We start from the raw sequence: 17,676 nt of genomic DNA on the forward strand, positions 1-17,676 counted from the left end.
ATAAATCAAACAATACTTTTCACTGTATCCCAGTACATGTGACAATAATAAATCAAACAATACTTTTCACTGTATCCCAATACATGTGACAATAATAAATCAAACAATACTTTTCACTGTATCCCAATACATGTGACAATAATAAATCAAACAATACTTTTCACTGTATCCCAATACATGTGACAATAATAAATCAAACAATACTTTTCACTGTGTCCCAGTACATGTGACAATAATAAATCAAACAATACTTTTCACTGTATCCCAATACATGTGACAATAATAAATCAAACAATACTTTTCACTGTATCCCAATACATGTGACAATAATAAATCAAACAATACTTTTCACTGTATCCCAATACATGTGACAATAATAAATCAAACAATACTTTTCACTGTATCCCAATACATGTGACAATAATAAATCAAACAATACTTTTCACTGTATCCCAGTACATGTGACAATAATAAATCAAACAATACTTTTCACTGTGTCCCAATACGTGACAATAATAAATCAAACAATACTTTTCACTGTATCTCAATACATGTGACAATAATAAATCAAACAATACTTTTCACTGTGTCCCAATACATGTGACAATAATAAATCAAACAATACTTTTCACTGTGTCCCAGTACATGTGACAATAATAAATCAAACAATACTTTTCACTGTATCCCAATACATGTGACAATAATAAATCAAACAATACTTTTCACTGTATCCCAATACATGTGACAATAATAAATCAAACAATAGTTTTCACTGTGTCCCAATACATGTGACAATAATAAATCAAACAGTACTTTTCACTGTATCCCAGTACATGTGACAATAATAAATCAAACAATACTTTTCACTGTGTCCCAATACATGTGACAATAATAAATCAAACAATACTTTTCACTGTATCCCAATACATGTGACAATAATAAATCAAACAGTACTTTTCACTGTATCCCAGTACATGTGACAATAAATTAAATCAAATCAAAATCTGGTGTGTCGTCCCACCTTTTTACAAATCTGTGCTGATTCCCTCTGATCAGCTGTGAATGAAGTCTCAGTCCCTCAATTATAGGGTGTGGTATTTCCCCAACAAGGCAAACTGGTCAATAATTACTGGTCTCTTCAGCCTACCCACTTTAGATTGCAGGATGTCACCTTATTTTCTAACCTAAGGGAATGGAGCTTATTCTTCAGTCTTTTCAGAACTAAAAGCTTAAAGGCAGCAGTTTTTAAAATTTGATTTATTATTGTCACGTATTGGGATATAGTGAAAAGTATTATTGGATTTGATTCATGGGCCCAATGGCCTCTTCCTGCACTGTAGGGATTCTATTATTATTCTTGTCACATGTATTGGGATACAGAAAAAGTATTGTTTATTGTGCACTATACAGACATAACATACTGATCATAGAGTACAGAGGGGAGAAGTAAAGGAATAGGGTGCGGAAGGGACCAGAGTTCGATTCCCGTCACGGCAGATGGTGGAATTTGAATTCGATTAAAAAATATCTGGAATTAAGATGACCGTGAAACTATTGTCGATTGTTGGAAAAACCCATCTGGTTCGCTCATGTCCTTGAGGGAAGGAAATCTACCATCCTTACCTGGCCTGGCCGACATGTGACTCCAGAGCCACAGCAATGTGGTTGACTCTCAACTGCCCTCCAAGGCCAAGTAGGAATGGGCAAAAAATGCTGGCCAGCCAGTGACACCCATGTCCCACGAATAAATATTGAAAAAAATAAAGTGTTACAGTCACAGCTCGGGTGTAGAGAAAGATCAGCTTAATATAAGGTAGGTCCATTCATTTGACTTGATTTGATTTATTATTGTCACATGTATTGGGATACAGTGAAAAGTATTGTTTCTTGCACTCTACAAAGCATACAGTTCATAGAGAAGGAAAGGCGAGGGTGCAGAATATACTGTTACAGTTACAGCTAGGATATAGAGAAAAGTTAGCGTAATTTATGGTAGGACCATTCAAAAGCCTGATGGCAGCAGGGAAGAAGCTGTTCTTGAGTGGGTTGGTCTGTGTTCTCAGACTTTTGTATCTTTTTCCCAACAGAAGGAGGTAGGAGAGAGAATGTCCGGGGTGCGTGGGGTCCTTAATTATGCTGGCTGCTTTGCCGAGGCAGCGGGAAATATAGACAGTGTCAATGGATGGGAGGCTGGTTTGCATAATGGACTGGGCTGCGTTCATGACCCTTTGTAGTTTCTTGCGGTCTTGGGCAGAGCAGGAACCATACCAAGCTGTGATACACCAGAAAGAATGCTTTCTATGGTGCATCTGTAAAAGTTGGTGAGAGTCATAGCGGATATGGCAAATTTCCTTAGACTCCTGAGAGAGGCGTTGGTGGGCTTTCTTAACTACAGCGTCGGTGCAGAGGGATCGGGACAGATTATAGGTGATCTGGACAGCTGGAAACTTGAAGCTCTCGATCATATTCACTTCATTTTATTTATTATTGTCACATGTATTGGGATACAGCAGAAAGTATTGTTTCTTGTGTGCTATACAGACAAAACATACTGTTCATAGAGTACATGAATGAAAAGGATTTGATTATTATTGTCATGTGTATTGATATACAAATGAAAAGTTTTGTTTCTTGTCCTATACAAAGCACACAATTCATACTGTATATAGGGGAGAAGGAAAGGAGAGGGTGCAGAATGTTTAAGAAGAGTTTCTTAAAAGTTTATTTATCAGTGTCACAAGTAGGCTTACATTAACACTGCAATGAAGTTACTGTGAAAATCCTCTATTCGCCATACTCCGGCGCCTGTTCAGATACACTGATGGAGAATTTAGCATGGCCAATGCACCTGACCAGCACGTCTTTCGGACTGTGGGAGGAAACCCACACAGGGAGAACATGCAAACTCCACAGTGACCCGAGCTGGGAATTGAACCCGGGTCCCTGACGCTGTGAGGCAGCAGTGCTAACCACTGTGCCACTGTAGTGTTACAGTCATAGCTAGGGTGTAGAGAAAGATCAACTTGATATAAGGTAGGTCCATTCAAAAGTTTGCATCACCGTCGATGTAGAGGGGGCATGTCCTCCACTATCCTTCCACCACTATGCTTGATACAGTCAGAAGTATTGTTTCTTGTAAGGCTATAAAGCCAAAAACATACTGTTCACAGAGGACAGAGGGGAGAAAGAGGGTGCAGAATATAGTGTTACAGTCACAGATAGGGTATAGAGAAAGATCAGCTTAATCTATGGTAGTTTTTGCCAATAAAATCATGGTTGTAAACAGTGTTGTTCTCATCAACAACAAGGCAGTAGTGCCAACTCAGGAGGGGGGTTGGAGCATTCTGGGAAATGTAGTCGATTCGGTGGTGGGAGAACTACATCTCCCAGAATGCCACGGGCGGCGTCGCACCAGGAGCGAGCGGAGCATTCTGGGAAATGTTGCCGCGGGCGCTGCCGTTCCTCAGCTGAGGGGCCGGGGCATTCTGGGAAGTGTAGTCGACCTGGCTGGTGGGGGGGAAACTACATCCCCCAGAATACCGCGGGCGGCGGCAGCCAATGGGCGCGGCCGTTACAGCGCAGCGCCGAGAGGATTTTGTAAGGCGAAATGGCTGCGCGTCTTGAGGGAGCGCCGGCTTTGAGCGGGGAGGGTGTCCCACACCCGGAGCACTGAGGGGAGGGGGTGGAAGGTGAGTCTCTCCCTCCAGTTTAATTATTTCCTCGGCGAGAATCGATGTGAAAGGCGGCGAACGAGCGGCTGCGGAGTCGGCTGTCGCGGTCGGGCGTTTTCCTTCGGCGGTTTGGGTGCTCGAAACTGGGCCGGGCCTCCGGGCCTCACGCTTTGACTGACAGCCGGCCCGCCCAATCAGGCTGCAGTATGGCTGGGGGCCGGACCAATTGGGGCTGCCGCTGTGGGCGGGACCATGATTGTCAGGCGGGTGGCCTGTCAATCAAAGTGCTTGGCTCAGGTGGGAGGGTTTGCCAGCAGTGGTGGCTCCAGCTGTAATGAAGCTTAGATCCTCATCCTTTTGAAATTTTAAAATTTAATTTGCACAGAGTGGTCCAAATTCCAGAAGTTATAAAACTATGGGAGAATCGTAGCATCCCTTACAGCGCAGAAGAAGGCCAAAGATGTGTGGGTTAGGAGGATTGGCCATGCTAAATTGCCCCTTAGTATCCAAAGATGTGCAGGTTAGGAGGATTGGCCATGCTAAATTGCCCCTTAGTGTCTAAAGATGTGTAGGTTAGGTGGATTGGCCATGCTAAATTGCCCCTTAGTGTCCAAAGATGTGCAGGTTAGGTGGAATGGCCACGCTAAATTGCCCCTTAGTGTCCAAAGATGTGTAGGTTAGGTGGATTGGCCATGCTAAATTGCCCCTTAGTGTCCAAAGATGTGCAGGTTAGGTGGAATGGCCACGCTAAATTGCCCCTTAGTGTCCAAAGATGTGTAGGTTAGGTGGATTGGCCATGCTAAATTGCCCCTTAGTGTCCAAAGATGTGTAGGTTAGGTGGATTGGCCATGCTAAATTGCCCCTTAGTGTCCAAAGATGTGTAGGTTAAGTGGATTGGCCATGCTAAATTGCCCCTTAGTGTCCAAAGATGTGTAGGTTAGGTGGATTGGCCATGCTAAATTGCCCCTTAGTGTCCAAAGATGTGCAGGTTAGGTGGAATGGCCACGCTAAATTGCCCCTTAGTGTCCAAAGATGTGTAGGTTAGGTGGATTGGCCATGCTAAATTGCCCCTTAGTGTCCAAAGATGTGCAGGTTAGGTGGAATGGCCACGCTAAATTGCCCCTTAGTGTCCAAAGATGTGTAGGTTAGGTGGATTGGCCATGCTAAATTGCCCCTTAGTGTCCAAAGATGTGTAGGTTAGGTGGATTGGCCATGCTAAATTGCCCCTTAGTGTCCAAAGATGTGTAGGTTAAGTGGATTGGCCATGCTAAATTGCCCCTTAGTGTCCAAAGATGTGCAGGTTAGGTGGAATGGCCACGCTAAATTGCCCCTTAGTGTCTAAAGATGTGTAGGTTAGGTGGATTGGCCATGCTAAATTGTCCCTCAGGATCCAAAGATGTGCAGGTTAGGAGGATTGGCCATGCTAAATTGCCCCTTAGTGTCCAAAGATGTGCAGATGAGGAGGATTGGCCATGCTAAATTGCCCCCTAGTGTCCCGGGATGTGTAGGTTAGAGGGATTAGCGGGCTAAATGTATGGGGTTGTGGGGATAGGGCCTGGGGTGGGATTGTGGTTGGTGCAGACTCGATGGGCCGAATGGCCTCCTTCTGCACTGTAGGTTTTCTATGATTCTTTTTTTGATTTGATCCATGGAGCGTGTACCACATATTAATCCCGCTCGTCCCTGACACTAAGGGGCAATTTAGCCTGGCCAATCAACCTGCACATCTTTGGACACTAAGGGGACAATTTAGCATGGCCAATCCACCTAATCCGCACAAATTTGGACACTCGGTGTTTAAATTTATCTATTAGTGCCACAAGTGGGCTTACGTTAACACTGCAATGAAGTTACCGTGAAAACTCCCTAGTCGCCACACTCTGGCACCTGTTTGGGTACACCAAGGGTGAATTTAGCATAGCCAATGCACCTAACCAGCACTTCTTTCGAACTGTGGGAGGAAACCGGAGCACCCGGAGGAAACCCACGCAGACACGGGGAGAACGTGCAAACTCCACACGGATGGTCACCTGAGGCCGGAATTGAACCCCGGTCCCTGGCGCTGTGAGGCAGAGCTGCTAGCCACCGTGCCGCCTAAAATTCTGGAACAGCATTCCACATCCAGCCATCTCTGGGAGTAGAATGTTGGGGAATTTGATGGCAGCTTGGTATTTTACTGGGGTGGGTCATTTCACTAACCCTCCCCTCCCCCCACCAAAACCCAGCAGCCCTTCTTAAGATAAAGGCAAAATATTGCAGATGCTGGTATCTGAAACACAAAGTGCTGGAGAAAGAATAGTCAAAATTTTGAGTCAGCATGGCCCTCACAGACTCAAAACGCTGGCTCTTATTCTCTCTCCACAGATACTGTCAAACCTGCTGAGATTTTCCAGCAGTTTCTGTTTTTGTTTGAGCCCTTTCCTCTTCCCTTTTGCTTTTAGCTGTGGGTCATTTACCCCACTGACACTGCATGAGCTTGCTATGCACAAATTGACTCCCACAGGATCCTACCTCACAACTGTGTCTTCACTTCAAAAATTTGTCAGAATATGATAGGCTTTGGGGGCGCCTGCATCATCTAAATCATTATATAGATGCACGGTGGCGTAGTGGTTAGCACTGCTGCCTCACAGCGCCAGGGACCTGTGTTCGATTCATGGCTTGGACCACTGTTGATTGGCCATGCTAAATTGACTCCGTGTCAGAGGGACTAGCAATGTAAATACATAGGGTTACGGGGATAGGGCCTGGATAGGATTGTTGTCAGTGCAGGCTCGTTGGACCAAATGGCCTCCTCCTGCACTGTAGGGATTCTATGATTCAATATCACCTAAAATTCACATCAGGTCTCCCTCAAAGTCCTGATGCATTGACCTCCATGGGATTTTCTGGGAAGATTGCTCCCTCAGACCCTCAGTGAATGTCCCTGATTATGAGCTCCAACCTTTATTGGCGGCACAGTGGGTTAGCACTGCTGCCTCACAGCACCAGGAACCCGGGTTCGATTCCCGGCTTGGGTCACTGTCTGTGTGAAGTCTTCACGTTCTCCCCCCATGTCTGCGTGGGTTTCCTCCGGATGCTCCGGTTCCCTCCCACCATCCGAAAGTCGTGCTGGTTAGGTGCTAAATTCTCCCTCAGTGTAACCCGAACAGGAATGTGGCGACTAGGGGATTTTCACAGTAACTTCATTGCAGTGTTAATATAAGCCTATTTGTGACACTAATGAATAAGCTTTAAACATTTTTTAAGTATAGTCATCTGATGTAAAGCCTTTTTGGGATTACTAAGATCATGAAAGGAAGTTCTCAAAATGGAGAACTCCAATATTTTGCAAACCTGGGCAATGTCACGACAAAGTTCAGCCACGTACTTTATTTTATCCTTAATACGGTATTTGGTTCTGCCTGAAACCAAATTTTAACCATTCGAAAATTTTCAATACCAGCAATTCTCCTTCAATCAGATTGATTGGAGCCTTGGGATATGCTGTTTATAACCATTCTGAGTGTGAGTAATGTAGTGTGATGGGGAGGTGTGCACATCATTATAAAACTCTGAGTTTCAGTGGCATTATAAGGAGTCAAGTAGTTTGATTTGATTTATTATTGTCACATATATTAGTATACAGTGAAAAGTATTGTTTCTTGACGCGCTATGCAGACGAAGCATACCGTTCATAGAGAACGAAAGGAGAGGGTGCAGAATGTAGTGTTACAGTCATAGCTAGGGTGTAGAGAAAGATCAACTTAATGCGAGGTGGGTCCATTCAAAAGTCTGACGGCAGCAGGGAAGAAGCTGTTCTTGAGTCGGTTGGTACGTGATCTCAGATTTTTGTGTCTTTTTTTTCCCGACGGAAGAAGGCGGAAGAGAGAATGTCCGGGGTGCGCGGGGTCCTTGATTATGCTGGCTGCTTAATTGACATCAAATGGGTCTGCTAACCCATTCCTAACCCTCCCACATTCCAAAGATGTGCAGGTGGATTGGCCATGCTAAATTGCCCCTTAGTGTCCAAAGATGTGCAGGTTAGGTGGATTGGCCATGCTAAATTGCCCCTTAGTGTCCAAAGATGTGCGGGTTAGGTGGAATGGCCATGCTAAATTGCCCCTTAGTGTCCAAAGATGTGCGGGTTAGGGGGATTGGCCATGCTAAATTGCCCCTTAGTGTCCAAAGATGTGCGGGTTAGGTGGATTGGCCATGCTAAATTGCCCCTTAGTGTCCAAAGATGTGCGGATTAGGTGGATTGGCCATGCTAAATTGCCTCTTAGTGTCAGGGGGACTAGTAGGGTAAATACATGAAGTTAAGGGGATGGGCCTCGGTGGGATTGTTGTCAGTGCAGGCTCAAATGGCTTCCTTCTGCACTGTAGGGATTCTATGGTTCAGAAAAATATATAATATTTGTTGAGACAAAGGTCAAGCCTTTTTATGAAGGAAGGCATGCATTTGTGAACACTTTTTCATTGTGTCATATACTGGTGTGGTCAACCAGGTGGGATTGGAAGTGCCGTAAGTGACCTTTATCCCAGCCATTGTGCTAATAGCCACTCCCAAAATGGACCTTTCCAGATCTGGTCCCCCACATCTTCATTGCAGTGATCGCAGTTAATGTCAGAGGCAAGTTGTCTCTCTTTTGTGGTGCGCCCTAGTTATCTCTTCAGATCTTGCCTTGCCAGTTTGACAAACTTAACCCCCTTTCCTGTCTGGCAGGTTTTTAACAAGACCAGCCCCATGAGAGATGGAGCAGCACCCAGAGCGGACGAAAACCCTGGCTTTCCTAGCCGACCTGGGCAAACCTACTCTCCGGGGCATCAAGAAGTGCTCCAAGTGCGGCACCATCAACGGCACTCGCGGGCTGAGCTGCAAGAACAAAAGCTGTGGCGCCGTCTTTCGGGACGGAGTGCGGAAGCAGCCGCCCAGCATTGACGCGGTTCGAATAGTCACCGGCTCGGCGTCGCAGGTCTACTCGGTGAGGCTTCGGGACCGCGGGCCTGACTACCGGGGCTTTGTGGAGCTCGGCACGACGGAGGCGATCCAGACAGTGGAAGGCACCATCATCACCCACATAACCGGCCGCTGCTTGGTCCCCACCTGCTTCAAGGTGTCCTCGCAAGAGGTGTCCGAGAACCAGTGCCAGCACGTCAAGCTCGCCATGGAGTGCCACATGGAAGCCACGCCGCACACTCTGAAGAGCTCGGTGCTGAACTCCCTCCACGTGAGCGCCGAGACCAAGCAGGCCATCTGGACGCTGGCCACGGAGTCGAGTGGGCCCCTGGTGCAGCGCATCACCAAGAGCATTATGGTGGTGAAATGCAAAGCCAGCCCCAAGCACAGCTTGGGCTTTCTGCACGTCTCCTTCCACGAGAAGGCACGGATGAAAGGCGTGACGGAGCGCAAGTTCTACTGCTCCTGCCAGACTTTCAAAGCCAGCAAGCCCGGCTCCAACAAAGGGGAGTCCCCAAAACGCTGCATTCACTTCTACGCCTGCGTCTGCGCCTTTGCCAGCGATGAGAAGCTGGGGCAAGAGTTTTCCTACTTTGTCAACTTTGATTCCGCCGGTAGGTACAGAGGTCCAGGTAAGTAAGCCGCATCATTTGCCGAACTGCCAGACAATGTTGCGACTGGAAGCTGTACTGCTTTCCTGGTCTGGAACCTGGGGCCAGCACCTCTGAGAATCATATAACTCCTACAGTGCAGAAAGAGGCCGTTCGGCCCATTGAGACTGCACTCACGACAAGCCCACCCAGGACCTATCCCCGTAATCCCACATGTTTACCCTAGCTAGTCTCCCTGACACTGAGGGGCAATTTAGCATGGCCAATCTACCTAACCTACGCATCTTTGGACACTGAGGGGCAATTTAGCATGGCCAATCCACCTAACCTAAACATCTTTGGACACTAAGGGACAATTTAGCATGGCCAATCCACCGAACCTAAACATCTTTGGACACTGAGGGGCAATTTAGCATGGCCAATCCTCCTAACCTAAACATCTTTGGACACTAAGGGACAATTTAGCATGGCCAATCCACCTAACCTGCACATCTTTGGACACTAAGGGACAATTTAGCATGGCCAATCCACCTAACCTACACATCTTTGGACACTAAGGGACAATTTAGCATGGCCAATCCACCTAACCTACACATCTTTGGACACTAAGGGACAATTTAGCATGGCCAATCCACCTAACCTAAACATCTTTGGACACTAAGGGACAATTTAGCATGGCCAATCCACCTAACCTAAACATCTTTGGACACTAAGGGACAATTTAGCATGGCCAATCCACCTAACCTAAACATCTTTGGACACTAAGGGACAATTTAGCATGGCCAATCCACCTAACCTACACATCTTTGGACACTAAGGGACAATTTAGCATGGCCAATCCACCTAACCTACACATCTTTGGACACTAAGGGGCAATTTAGCATGGCCAATCCCCCTAACCTGCACATCTTTGGACACTAAGGGGCAATTTAGCATGGCCAATCCTCCGAACCTGCACATCTTTGGATACTAAGAGGCAATTTAGCATGGCCAATCCTCCGAACCTGCACATCTTTGGATACTAAGAGGCAATTTAGCATGGCCAATCCACCCAACCTGCACATCTTTGGACTGTGGGAGGAAACTGGAGCACCCGGAGGAAAGCCACACAGACATGGGGAGAATGTGCAGACTCCGCACAGACAGTGACTGAAGCCCGGAATCGCACCCGAGTCCCTGGCGCTGTGAGGCAGCAGTGCTTACCACTGTGCCGCCCAGTCGAGGCAGTTGAGTTTTGTTCTGGTTATCAAGTCCGTTACCTTCAACCGTCATGTCCAAGTATTAGGGGTGGCACAGTGGTTAGCCTCACAGAGCCAGGGACCTGCATTCATTTCCAGCCTCGGGTCACTGTCTGTGTGGAGTCTGCACATTCTCCCCGTGTCCGCGTGGGTTTCCTCCGGGTGCTCCAGTTTCCTCCCACACTCCAAAGACGTGTGGGTTAGGTTGATTGGCCATGCTAAATTTGCCCCTTGGTGTCAGGGAGACAAGCAGGATAAATGCATGGGGATAGGGCCTGAGTGGGATTGTTGTTTGTGTAAGCTCGATGGGCTGAATGGCCTCCTGTGCAGTAAGAATTTTATGATTCTACTTTTGTTTTTATTTTCCTTTCCTGCTCACGGTCACCCTTTGCCTTCTCTCCTGAAGACTGTAACTCACATAAACACCAGCAGCCTTTGGGCATCTCACCCGAGTGCCAAGTCTTTCAGTGTGAGAATTGCAGGGCACCGTGTCTAAACCAACACATCCACACAATGTCCAACGGTGCACAACTATCAGGAGAAGTGAACCCTGGCTGATTTATTTTCCCTTGCAGAATCTTCCTGATGGAAGTTTCTAACTATTCTTACTGATACATGGCATATTCCAACTGATGGATTCCCAGTTATCACTTTGCCAAGCCATCATTTAACATGAAACACCCAGGAAGTTGCCTCGTTAGCACATAGGGTTAATGTTCAATATAGCTCATATGGTTACAAGTTAGAATGAAGAACTTAAGAGTGAGACAAGCAGTGTAGTTGTTTTTATCCATGGGATGTGGGCCTCATTGGCTCGGCCAGCACTTATTGCCCATCCCTAACTGTCCCTTGAGGAGGTGGTGGTGCGCCCCCTCCTCGAACAGCTGCAGTCCATGTGGTGTAGGTACACCCACAGTGCTGTTAGGGAGGGAGTTCCAGGATTTTGACCCAGCCGCAGTGAAGGAACGGCCGATTATATTTCCAAGTCAGGATGGTGAATGGCTTGGAGGGTAGTTGCAAGAGTCTACTGGTGTTTCCATGTGTCTCCTGCCCTTGTCCTTCTAGATGATAGAGGTTGCTGGCTTAGAAGATGCTATCGAAGGAGCCTTGGTGAATTGCTGTGGTCCATCTTGTAAATGGTACACACTGATGCCAATGTGTGTCAGCGGTGGAAGGAGTTAGTTTTCAAGGTAGTGGATAGGGTGCCAATTAAACGGGCTGCCTTGTCCTGGATGGTGTTGAGTTCCTGGAGTGTTGTTGGAACTGCACTCACTAGGGAATTGGAGAGCATCCATCACAGTCCTGACTTGTGCCTTGTAGAGGGTGGACAGGCTTTGGGGAGAACCAGAGGGCACAACCTCAGGCTAAAGGGACGATCCTTTTTAAAACAGAGATGAGGAATTTCTTCAGCCAGAGGGTTTGGTGAATCTGTGGAACTCTTTGCAGCAGAAGGCTGTGGAGGCTGGGTCATTGAGTGTCTTTAAGACAGAGATAGATCGGTTCTTGATTAATAAGGGGATCAGGGGTTATGGGGAAAAGGCAGGAGAATGGGGATGAGAAAAATATCAGCCATGATTGAATGGCGGAGCAGACTCGATGGGCCGAGTGGCCTAATTCTGCTCCCTATGGTTTTATGGAGTCAGGAGGTGAGTTACTCTCCACAGAATGCACAGCATTTAAGTTAGAAACATAGAAAAAACTACAGCACAAACAGGCCCTTCGGCCCCACAAGTTGTGCTGAACACATCCCTACCTTCACAGTCCAAAGATGTGCGGGTTAGGTTGATTGGCCAGGTTAAAGAATTGCCCCTTAGAGTCCTGAGATGCGTGGATTAGTGGGTAAATATGTGGGGGTAGGGCTTGGGTGGGATTGTGGTCGGTGCAGACTCGATGGGCCGAATGGCCTCCTTCTGCACTGTAGGGTTTCTATGATTTCTATGATTTCTAGACCTACCTATAACCCTCCATCCTATTAAGCTCCATGTTCTCATCCAGGAGTCTCTTAAAAGACCCTATTGAGTTCGCCTCCACCACCACTGACGGCAGTCGATTCCACTCGCCCACCACCCTCTGTGTGAAAAACTTACACCTAACATCTCCCCTGTACCTACCCCCCAGCACCTTAAACCTGTGTCCTCTCGTAGCAGACATTTCCACCCTGGGAAAAAGCCTCTGAGAGTCCACCCGATCTATGCCCCTCAACATCTTATATACCTCTATTAGGTCACCTCTCGTCCTTCGTCTCTCCAAGGAGAAAAGACCGAGCTCCCTCAGCCTATCCTCATAAGGCATGCCACTCGATCCAGGCAACATCCTTGTAAATCTCCTCTGCACCCTTTCAATCTTTTCCACATCCTTCCTGTAATGAGGCGACCAGAACTGAGCACAGTACTCCAAGTGGGGTCTGACGAGGATCTTGTATAGCTCTATAGTTGTTCTTGTCTGGCTGAGTTTCTGGTCAGTGGTGACCTCCTCCCAGGTTATTGATGGTGGGGAGTGTGATGATGGTAATGCTGTTAAATACCATGAGGAGGCGATAAGACTGTTTAGCTTTCAGAACCAATCGATGGGAACTAACATATTTGGGAAAGGTCATTGAAGGAGAGAGTTCAAATGGATTCAAGAATAAATAAGTAGGTATCTGGAGAGTAAGGACTGAGGGGGTCTGCTGTGAAGAATATATTTGAGCCTAATCTCAATATTGCATGAAATTTACTTCAAAACAGACCATTCAACTCAACTGGTCTCCGCCACTTCATCTAACCCCAACATATCCTCCTACTCCTTTTCCCTCATCCAACTTGCCCTTAAATGTATCTATGTGATTCTCCTCAAAGTGGAAGCCAGTTCCACGTCCTCCCCACACTCTGGATAAAGAAAACTTCCTCTGCATCCATTAATAAGGCGATGTGATGGCCTAGTGGTATTATCGCTAGACTATTAATCCAGAAACTCAGCTAATGTTCTGGGGGACCCGGGTTCGAATCCCGCCACGGCAGCTGGTGAAATTTGAATTCAATAAAAAATATCTGGAATTAAGAATCTACTGATGACCATGGAACCATTGTTGGAAAGACCCATCTGGTTCCTTTAGGGATGGAAATCTGCCGTCCTTACCCTGGTCTGGCCTACATGTGACTCCAGAGCCACAGCAATGTGGTTGATTCTCAACTGCCCTCGGGCAACTAGGGATGGGCAATAAATGCTGGCCCAGCCAGCGACGCCCATGTCCCACGAATGAATTCAAAAATTAATGGTCCAAAGATGTGCAGGTTAGGTTGATTGGCCATGCTAAATTGCCCCTTAGTGTCAGGGGGATTAGGGGGGTAAATATGTGGGGTTGGGGGGGACGAGACCTGGGTGGGATTGTTGTCGGTGCAGGCTTGATGGGCCAAATGGCCTCCTTTTGCACTGCAGATTCTATGAATGTTTACTTTGCCGCTCTGACTTGTTTGTGTCGGATTTAATTTCCTTAAACCAGGTCTTCAGGCAAATGCTGAGACACACTTGCTGGCGATTTACTGCCAGGATCCCACCTCCCTGGCTGCGGTGAGCGCAGTTTCGAAAGCAAAGAAGAAGAAAAAGGACGATGTCACTGGTAAACACTTGAGCGCTGCTAGAATTTTGCCTTTTGCGGGAACTTTACAGAGGCTGGGCTGAGAGCTGCCCGCGCTGAGGGGGAAACAGATCCGTTTTCAGGTTGTACTACGCGCAATAGAGGAGAAACCTTCTCTGCTTTCCCCAACAAATATACCTGAGCCCAGGAGAGTCTGCATCCTGCTGCTGTTGCATGTTGCACATGTGGCTTATTTTCCAGCCATCCTGAGAGTGAGATTCCAGTTGTCCCACCATTGCTGCCTTTAGGTGACACACCTTAAGCTCTGAAATTCCATCTCTAAAGTTATCTGCCTCTCTCTCTGTCTCTCTCCTTGAAGGCAGTCCTTGAAAACTGTCCCTGACCAATTTTGCTCACCTGTCCTAATATCTCCTTATGTGGCTGGGTGTCAAGATTTGTTTGATAACGCCCCAGTTGAACATCTACAATCCTATATTGCAGAGAGAGGCCGTTTGGCCCATTGAGTCTGCACTGACCACAATCCCACCCAGGCCCTATCCCCATGAATTTATCCTAGCTAGTCCCCCCCTAACACTAAGGAGCAATTTAGCACGGCCAATCCACCTAACCTGCACATCTTTGGATTGTGGGAGGAAACCGGAGCACCCAGAGGAAACCCACGCAGACACGGGGAGAATGTGCAGACTCCGCACAGACAGTGACCCAAGGAATCGAACCCGGGTCCCTGGTGCTGTGAGGCAGCAGTGCTAACCCCCTGTGCCATCGTGCCGTCCTAGCGGTGTTTTGGAAGTATATCCCCATGCATTGATTGTCACTGGGTCAATCCTGGATCTCCCTATCTGACGTCTCACAGGCGGCTCAATTTCTCAATGGCAATTAGGGGCGAGCAGTAAATGTTGGTCTTGCTAGCCGCCTTCCCATCCCACGATAAAAAGCAACAACTTGTATCATGTTAAATAAGGGCCAGTTTCACACTTGCAAACTCACCAATTCAGTCCATCACCCTGATTAACTACTGAGAAGTTCACAAAGGCAGAATCTTCGTCTTCCTCCAAGGGGGCGTGTTTTTTTTTGGATGTGCAGAGAGCCAAGACTCACATTTAGCAAGTGAGAACGGTTATGCCCACAATTCCTCCTTGGCAGGGTGGCACAGTGGGTTAGCACTGCTGCCTCACAGTGCCAGGGACCCGGGTCCGATTCCTGTCACGGGTCACTGTCTGTGCGGAGTCTGCACGTTCTCCCCGTGTCTGCGTGGGTTTCCTCCCACAATCCGAAAGACGTGCTGTTTAGGTGCTGAATTCTCCCTCAGTGTAACCCAAACAGGCGCCGGAGTGTGGCGACTCAGGGATTTTCACAGTAACTTCATTGCAGTGTTAATGTAAGCCTTACTTGTGACACTAATAAATAAACTTTAAAAACTTTAACTTAAAAACTTTAACTTTATGTACTTGTGGCAATTTTCCACTGCCTTAATATTTGGGTACTTATTGTATGATTTGCCTTCCTGAAGCTTCACCTCATTGCACTTCTATTAGTCTGTAGACAGTCCCCTGGCTGTGTGAGAGTGCCTCTTGCCCCTAGGGAAGGGAAGGCACCTTCACAATAAAGACAGCCAGAGAAATGAATGAACATTGTCTGTTGGTATAGCAGCTCATGTGGACTGATGCCTATGTAGTGACTGTTGTCTCTCTCTCTCTCTTTCAGTGAGTCAACCCATCGATGAATCCCAAGTGACCCTATCATTTCAGGACTGGCTTGCTAGTGTCACAGAGCGCATCAACCAGACCATGCATTACCAATTTGATGGTGAATGATATGTGATTTTGCGAAGCTTTTGGCTTTGCTAAAGGGGCAGTGGCTCAGTAATTTTGCATAGAATGGTCCCTTACTGGGGAGGCGATGGCCTAGTGGTATTATCGCTAGACTATTAATCCAGAAACTCAGCTAATGTTCTGGGGACCCGGGTTCGAATCCCGCCACGGCAGATAGTGGAATTTGAATTCAATAAAAAATATCTGGAATTAAGAATCTACGGTGGAGCGTAGGAGGCTGAGGGTTGATCTTATAGAGGTCTATAAAATAATGAGGGGCATAGATCAGCGAGATAGTTAATGTCTTTTCCCAAAGGTAGGGGAGTCTAAAACTAGAGGGTTTAAGGTGAGAGATACAAAAATGTCCAGAGGGGCAATTTTTTCTCACACAGGGTGGTGAGTGTCTGGAACAAGCTGCCAGAGGTAGTCGTAGAGGCGGGTACAATTTTGTCTTTTAAAAAGCATTTGGACAGTTACATGGGTCGGATGGGTATAGAGGGATATGGGCCAAACGCGGGCAATTGGGACTAGCTTTGGAGCTTTAAAAAAAAAAGGGCGGCATGGACAAGTTGGGCCGAAGGGCCTGTTTCCATGCTGTAAACCTCTATGACCTCTACTGATGACCATGAAACCATTGTCGATTGTCGGAAAAACCCATCTGGTTCACTAATATCCTTTAGGGAAGGAAATCTGCCGTCCTTACCCGGTCTGGCCTACATGTGACTCCAGAGCCACAGCAATGTGGTTGACTCTGCTGCCTTCCAGGGGAAACTAGAGATGGGCAATAAATGCTGGCCCAGCCAGCGACGCCCACGTCCCACGAATGAATAAAAAAAAATTGTTGGTGTTGATACTGCCAGTAAAATAATTTATAATTTTTATATTTTTTGATGGCTTGAGTGGGTTTGCAACAGGCTAATTCGATATCTTGTCTTTTGAGGGGAAACTGGCCAACTCCTGTGGAGTACTTGACCACCACCTACGTTGAAAGGCAGCGGAAATAGTCACTGCAGAAAAGCACGCAAGAACTTAGGAGCAGGAGTAGGCCATTCGGCCCCTCGATCCTGCTCCGCCATTTGATAAGACTATGGCTGATCTGATTATGGTCTCATCTCCACTTTCCCATCTGCCTCCCTCACTTGTCGATCAAAAATCCATTTACCTCCGCCTCGAATGAACCATCCTCGACTGCTCCCTGGGGAAGAGAATTCCAAAACTAATGTCCCTCTGAGAGAAACAACTTCTCTGTCTTAAATGGGGAATCCTTGTTTTTAAACTGTGTGCCCTAGTTCTAGACTATTCCATAAGGGGAGGGACATGGTGTGAAACAGATGGTTTTGTTTTATCCAGTAGTTTCATCCTTGTATCCTTACTGCAATCGGGAGATTCAGGCAGGAAGATCTCAGACTTGTTTCCCATAATACATACCCTCCTTAAGATGAGCATTTGGAGCCCATTCCAAGTGGCACGGCGGCACAGTGGTTAGCACTGCTGCCTCACAGCGCCAGGGACCCGGGTTCGATTCCCGACTTGGGCCATTGTCCAAGCGGAGTTTGCATGTTCTCCCCCGTATCTGCGTGGGTTTCCTCCGGGTGCTCCGGTTTCCTCCCAGAGTCCAAAGATGTGCTGGTTAAATTGATTGGCCATGCTAAATTGACCCTTAGTGTCCCGGGATGGTTAGGTTAGAGGGATTAACGAGGTAAATATGTGGGGTGACGGGGCTAGGGCCTGGCTGGGATTGTTGTCGGTGTTGACCTGATGGGCCAAATGGCCTCCTTCTGCACTGTAAGTATTCCTGTGGTTTCTATAAATAAAGGAGGTAAAGGTAT

The 17,676-nt window shown here is 47.0% G+C and overlaps 1 protein-coding gene across 6 annotated transcripts in view; it reads left to right on the forward strand.

Annotated features, from left to right (window-relative positions):
* The first annotated feature begins 3,552 nt into the window (after positions 1–3,552).
* c22h2orf42 (chromosome 22 C2orf42 homolog) overlaps positions 3,553–17,676 on the forward strand; it is a 31,518-nt gene continuing 17,394 nt past the window's right edge. For 2 of the 6 annotated variants that reach the window (XR_013500557.1, XM_078239260.1), the window contains exons 1-4: positions 3,553–3,689; positions 8,377–9,242; positions 13,941–14,057; positions 15,741–15,842. Coding sequence is in view for 4 of the 6 variants with exons in the window: in XM_078239260.1 (XP_078095386.1) it covers positions 8,405–9,242; positions 13,941–14,057; positions 15,741–15,842 (1,057 nt within the window). In the remaining 2 variants the exon portion in view is untranslated. The remainder of the gene's footprint in view (positions 3,690–8,376; positions 9,243–13,940; positions 14,058–15,740; positions 15,843–17,676) is intronic. The other 4 variants (XR_013500558.1, XM_078239261.1, XM_078239262.1 and 1 more) reach the window with 3 other exon arrangements.

This window comes from Mustelus asterias, chromosome 22 (genome assembly GCF_964213995.1).
Source record: "Mustelus asterias chromosome 22, sMusAst1.hap1.1, whole genome shotgun sequence".
Lineage (NCBI taxonomy): Eukaryota > Metazoa > Chordata > Chondrichthyes > Carcharhiniformes > Triakidae > Mustelus > Mustelus asterias.